Source organism: Musa acuminata, chromosome BXJ3-4 (genome assembly GCF_036884655.1).
Source record: "Musa acuminata AAA Group cultivar baxijiao chromosome BXJ3-4, Cavendish_Baxijiao_AAA, whole genome shotgun sequence".
Taxonomy (NCBI): domain Eukaryota; kingdom Viridiplantae; phylum Streptophyta; class Magnoliopsida; order Zingiberales; family Musaceae; genus Musa; species Musa acuminata.
Genome location: NC_088352.1, coordinates 6,486,911 through 6,492,787, shown reverse-complemented (window position 1 = coordinate 6,492,787; position 5,877 = coordinate 6,486,911). Strand labels below are relative to the sequence as shown.

Here is a 5,877-nt window from a genome sequence, read left to right as displayed (position 1 = left end):
CTTTCTGTCTCAACTCGAACTCTTCTGTCTCAGTCTTGTGCGGAAACCAACTGCCGATTACGTGCTTTGTTGTAGTCCTTGCGCAAATGTTGACGCAAGAATTGTTACCATCAATCAGTCTTTCGATTACCTGAGTGATGGGGACCTAAACCCCGCTGGAGATGGAATCAGTCGGTCTATGCAGAGTTACAAGTAAAACAGGCAATTAACTTGAGCCAGCCCAGCCATCGATGGGCGTAGAATTCTAATATGATATTAGAATTATTTTATTTACAATTTTCTGATTTGAAAAACTGATGTAAAACCAACAAGTGGTGTTAAAAGTTAATATGTCTTGAAGGTATTCATATGTATGTATGAGATAAAATAATAATAATAATAATAATAATCATCATCAACCCAATGTTTAAATTCTAATATGATATTAGATTATATAAATAAATTTTGATTCGAATGAATTAAAAAAATCAAAATAAACTTTATAATTATGATCAAGTTATAGTTTGATTAAACAAAGATCGTACGAGAAAAACAATCGACCTCTCTCTCGGGAAGAAGGAAAGATGCCAAAAATATTAATACCATTAAAAATTAAAAGAGTTATATCGAACATACTAAATTTAATCGATAATTATAAGTTTAATTTTTTAGATGAAATTAATATTTAAAATGATATATATTAAAGTTGAACATGTTTCACCAAATTCATCATTCTTTGAATTCTCACCCCTCACTCTAAATAAATATCAGTGTTTTGCAGTAAAAGGGACACTCTTTTAAGTGTGTGGCGTCCAATTTCTACGGCGCCTTCAATGGGCGTAACTGATGTCATGGAAACTTGTGGTGTGGCGGCCCACATCTTTGTCACCGTCTCCGTCCTTCCCATTCATTTACTCCTCCTCAACGATGCACATTCCTCTTCGACGCTATGAACCCTCGTTTGCCCATCCTCTCTAAGAACCATAATTGCTGTGATTGCCAAGTCAAAAGCATCTCCCACGCCTCTCTCTCTCTCTCTCTCTCTCCTCCCACGACCTTGTATTAATTTGTGTTGGATCCAGTGATCACCTATGGTGTTATCGATTAGATGATTAGTACGGCAAGCACATGTTCATGCAACGCACACACAATGGGAGAGAGAGAGAGAGAGAGAGAGAGGTTCATTCTTGATGACCGTGCACATCCTGCTAAGATAAGTCTTTACGTTATGTATCATCATCATCATATGCCCAGTTCACGTTCGTCGAGACCCCATCTCCCACGGCAAGCAACGTTGCCTGCGCTGCCGGTCGTCTCTAATCCCCCTCGTGGAGGAGACGAAAAAGGTGGTGCACAAGAGTACTGCTGTGGTCATGTGGTTCTTGTTCCTGTTACAGGATGAACTCCAGCTATCTGCTTTCTAAGATCGACCGACTCGATTAACGCTCCTCACGAAAAGACGTTACCAAAAGAGACCGGCGAGATGGCCACAGTCTTAACACCCACGGCTGCAGTAATCCAACGAAAACAAAGCAAACTAACCTATCTATCTCCACTAAGTTAGCTTTGGTGTTCTCCTTCTTCAAACATGTAGCCTTCATTCGGTCGTGATGGTAGGCTGTTCTTTTATTCTCATCTCCGGTCCTTTTTCTGGCTTTCTCCATCGAACCATGTCGTGCTCGATCTCCTTAATTAGATAGCCATCAATGGAGCGTGGAGTTCTGGGAGTTCTTTAATTCCATCTTTTTGACGTTGAGACGGACGAGTTAAGTGTGCCCCCATTGCTCATTTTGGTGCGCTGTTTCTTCTCTACTTCACTTGCCGCTGGACTTTGGAGGTTCAACTAAAAGCCATTCTTTATTGTCGTTAGCTTCACGCCATTTGTGTTTAGTCTTTAATAACATCTCCAGCTCAACTTAAGCTTGTGCATCATAGATTTCACGAGAATACCGTATCTATCGGAAGTTGTCTTTGGATACTGGATAGAAATCTATTTATAGATTTATTTCCTTCTTTGGTGGTAATTACAGAAGATTTAAGGAAATATATGTGGTTTTTTCTTCTTCCTTTTTTTAGATATTTTCAATCCAGAAGGTTGTAGTTGACAAATTAGGCACACAAAACGATCTAAAATTGGGAATATATTGAACTTTGATTTCCTCCTATCGATATATTTCTTTTATCTTATTTGGCCATAAGACTGAATGGAATCCAAAACCAAAAAGTGAGAGAAAAAGGAAAGGGAGTAATTCATTAATTAAAGAGGCAATAAATTGTTATTCTCTTGACTTGTCCGCCGCTTCCATAAACTAACCTTCTCTACCCCCCCATGACAGCAGAAAAGAGAGGTTGTAGTTATCCCTCCCTACAGGACCATGTGGCGCTGCATGCACCACGAGCTCCTCTGCGCCATGGCCACCAAATCCCTTCTAGTTCTGACTCGGTCCTAAGAACGCTTGGGATCTCAAGTTCTCCATGCACTAACCTAATCCCCAACCCCTCCCGACCAAAAGGAGAACCACTTCCGACCCAAGTACAAACCTCCTGCTTCGCAGAGGTAGTGAGAGCTCGCGCGACATGGAGTCCCATCCTCCTCCCCTTGTCCGCCGTAAGTGGCTGCTCTGCACCCTGGCCTGCTTCCTTGGCTACCTGCTGCTCTCCTATAGCCTTGAGAAAGCGTTCCGCCCGAGCACAACGATCGTGTCTTTCCCTGGGTTCCATGGCCCTGCTAAGCTTACTCTCAGCGGGGATGCGGAAGCGCCATCAGGGAATTATGTGGACGTGTCGCCTCCTTCCGAAGCTGTCATGTCCCCGCGGCCAACTACTGAAGCGGAGATGGTGTCTCCACAGTCCAGTGCGGCGGTCGTAGAGAATTATGTGGACGTGTCGCCTCCTTCTGAAGCTGCCATGTCCCCGCCGCCAACTGCTGAAGCGGAGCTGGTGTCTCCACAGCCCAGTGCGGTCGTAGAGATGGCTACTTCAGCAGAGTCTCCGAGCATACCGCTGCTACCACAGCAACCCACTTCGCAGGTGATCGACGAAGAGATCCTTACGGCGAAAGCAGCTGGTGCCGCGAGGAATCCGGAAGCTGACGGCGGCGAGGTGGGTAAGGTGGTGGAGAAGAAGTGCGACATTTTCGACGGGCGGTGGGTCTACGACCGGCAGCGGTACCCTATGTACCGTTCCCACTGGTGCCCTTTTCTCAGCGACCAAGTGAGCTGCCAGCGGAACGGCAGGCCGGACTCCGACTACGAGCACTGGCGGTGGCAGCCTAATGGCTGCGACCTTCCATGGTCAGTACTTCTCATTCCATCGTCAGCTTCATCGGTTGCTTCTGACTACCTGAAGGCAGTCTTGTTGCTGATGGTTACGAACACGTATGAAGGTTTAATGGGAAGGACATGCTGGAGAGGTGGCGAGGGAAGCGAGTGGTGATCGTCGGCGACTCCCTGAACAGGAACATGTGGGAGTCGCTGGCCTGCATCCTCTACTCGTCGGTGCGGCGGAACCGCGCCTACGTCAAGTGGCACGGCTCAGAATACAAGGTCTTCCGAGCCCTGGTATGCTTCGCTTGCTTGCTTCATCATGATCTACTATGCACAGATTATACATGCATATTGCTTTATTTCATGAATTCTGATACGCTATCGAAAGTACGTGTGCAATCCCTGAAAGTCGCATCGGACGGTCCGTCCCATCTTGACCTTTCCCACCTGTTCATCTGTCTTAATTGCATCAATTATATGATATTTATTTTCTTTGTTTCAAATAGAAGGCCGGTTAAGAACAACAACAGAAGAATGTTTTTGATGGGACCATTGATGTGAAGTGCGAGATCGAAAGCATTTGAGGTGTTTACTATGTGAATCTTATAACAGTAACCAAAAATATATCACCATATTACTCCTCTCTGGTCTCTCTAATACATATATATATGTATATATATATATATATATATATATATATATATATATATATATATATATCTTTTAGATGACTTAGCAGCGCTGTAGAATTCAAATGCTGCGTCGGGTTCGTGGGACGTACAACAGCAACTTTTCTTAGGAGGAAAGCTCGTGCATGCATGCGTGCATGATGCGCCTAAGCTCTGAACTCTTGAGACATAGTATCAAGTAGCTGGTGCGCACACGATGCACCACCGGGAGGAGGATGATACAGTATGGGGAGCGAGAACACCAACATAGTGTGTAGATAGATGCGCACAATTGTTCCGCTATCTCCGTCGAAACAAGATGCCACAGAGGTAGCTCAATTATTGAGGGGGGCAGCTCATCTGTATCGATTCTGACGAGGTTAGATCTATCTCATCTTCTCTGCAGTACTCCACACACGAGAGGCGAGAGTACATTTGGGTGACAAGTCGTTCTCAACCTGTGTGCATCATATGCATGGGCAGCCTCATATATTGTCCATTTCTAATCTGTCTTGTGGTTCGTCCTGTTCTACCACAGAAATGGGGGAATGACCTTGCAATTCACAGTTGAGACTGATCTCGGCGTTCTCTCTTTTGTATTCTCTGTGAAGGACTATGATTGCTCGGTGGAGTTCTTCTGGAGCCCGTTCCTGGTTGAGCTGAAGGAGAGGGAAGACCACGCCAAGATCCTCAGGGTAGATAAGCTCCCGGAAAGCGCTAACCGATGGCTGGGCGCCGACGTCATGGTGTTCAACACTGGCCACTGGTGGACGCACCGCGGCAAGATGAGGGCGTGAGTGAACCTTGCCATGTCGTCTTCCCAACAGTCTCTCTCTCTCTCTCTCTCGCTCTCTCTAACGACCACACGGGGACAAGATGGTCGTTGTTTGTACAGCTCGGTCCCGTACCTAACGACGCATGTGCATGGTGACTGGGTGCAGGTGGAACTACTTCGAGCGCCGGGAGCAGTTGACGGAGGCGATGGAGGCCAACGAGGCGTTCAACAGGGGGCTCAGGACGTGGGCCCGCTGGGTTGACGGCAGTGTTGACACCGCTAAGACCACCGTCTTCTTCAGGAGCGTCTCACCCGAGCACAAGCGGTGCGTACTCAGGGACCCACAACTCCTCTCCTCTCTTCTACTTCACATCTTCTGCGTCCACCACATCACATCTGTAGAACACAAGAAGTGCCTTCTCTAGTTTAAAGGAGGCAAAAGGAACCCGAGTGCCTTGTCTTTTGACAACGAGAAGTACTAATTCTACGAAGCTTTTCCTTGCCTTTTTGCTCCACAGAATATTATCCATGCCCCTCAACTACTCCCTCAAATTCTCCATATGTTTTAGCTGTCTGTAGACTCAACGAAGCATATGTTCGATGCATGGGCTTACAATGGAGATGCATCCAAAGAGCAGAAGACGAGCCGTCGCCTCAACTGCAACTTTTCCACGTTCTCACATGCATCATCCGGTGCTCCGGAACCTTCGAGTTCCACAACCTAACTCATCGCATGCATGCAGGGAAAACCTACACTGGTGCTACAACGAGACCCATCCCATCACCCACCAGAGGTACGTGCAGTTGTTTCCGAGATCCATGGTGGAGTTGGTGGAGAGAACCATCAGGAAGATGAGGACGCCGGTGACGTATCTAAACATCACGCGGCTGTCGGAATACCGGAGAGATGCGCACACAGCCGTCTACACTTCGAAGCAAGGGAAGCTGCTGACGGCGGGGCAGAGGCAGGAACCGGCAAGATATGCCGACTGCAGCCACTGGTGTCTTCCAGGATTACCTGATACTTGGAACGTGCTGCTGTTTGCTTCCTTCATCGGAACGCCCACCATCCCTTCATGAATCTTCTCATTGTACGTACGTTAATGTTCCTCTAAGACTGCAACCCATTCTTTTCTGAGGGTTATAAATCGGACAAAAGTTCATGGAAACATTCGAGTAGAGACCTAAC

At 46.6% G+C, this 5,877-nt stretch overlaps 1 protein-coding gene across 1 annotated transcript; it reads left to right on the top strand.

Annotated features, from left to right (window-relative positions):
• Window positions 1–2,348: 2,348 nt before the first annotated feature.
• LOC135635798 (protein trichome birefringence-like 42) lies at window positions 2,349–5,877 on the top strand. The gene is made up of 5 exons (XM_065147139.1): window positions 2,349–3,272; window positions 3,365–3,539; window positions 4,525–4,706; window positions 4,855–5,013; window positions 5,432–5,877. Exons 1-5 carry the CDS (start codon window positions 2,557–2,559, stop codon window positions 5,766–5,768), a joined length of 1,569 nt encoding a protein of 522 aa, XP_065003211.1. The 5' UTR covers window positions 2,349–2,556; the 3' UTR covers window positions 5,769–5,877.

Coding starts and splice junctions, on each gene's coding strand:
- LOC135635798 (XM_065147139.1), top strand. CDS start 2,557: ATGGAGTCCCATCCTCCTCCCCTTGTCCGCCGTAAGTGGCTGCTCTGC. Junction 3,540..4,524: donor ACAAGGTCTTCCGAGCCCTG/GTATGCTTCGCT, acceptor TTCTCTGTGAAG/GACTATGATTGCTCGGTGGA. Junction 4,707..4,854: donor CACCGCGGCAAGATGAGGGC/GTGAGTGAACCT, acceptor GACTGGGTGCAG/GTGGAACTACTTCGAGCGCC.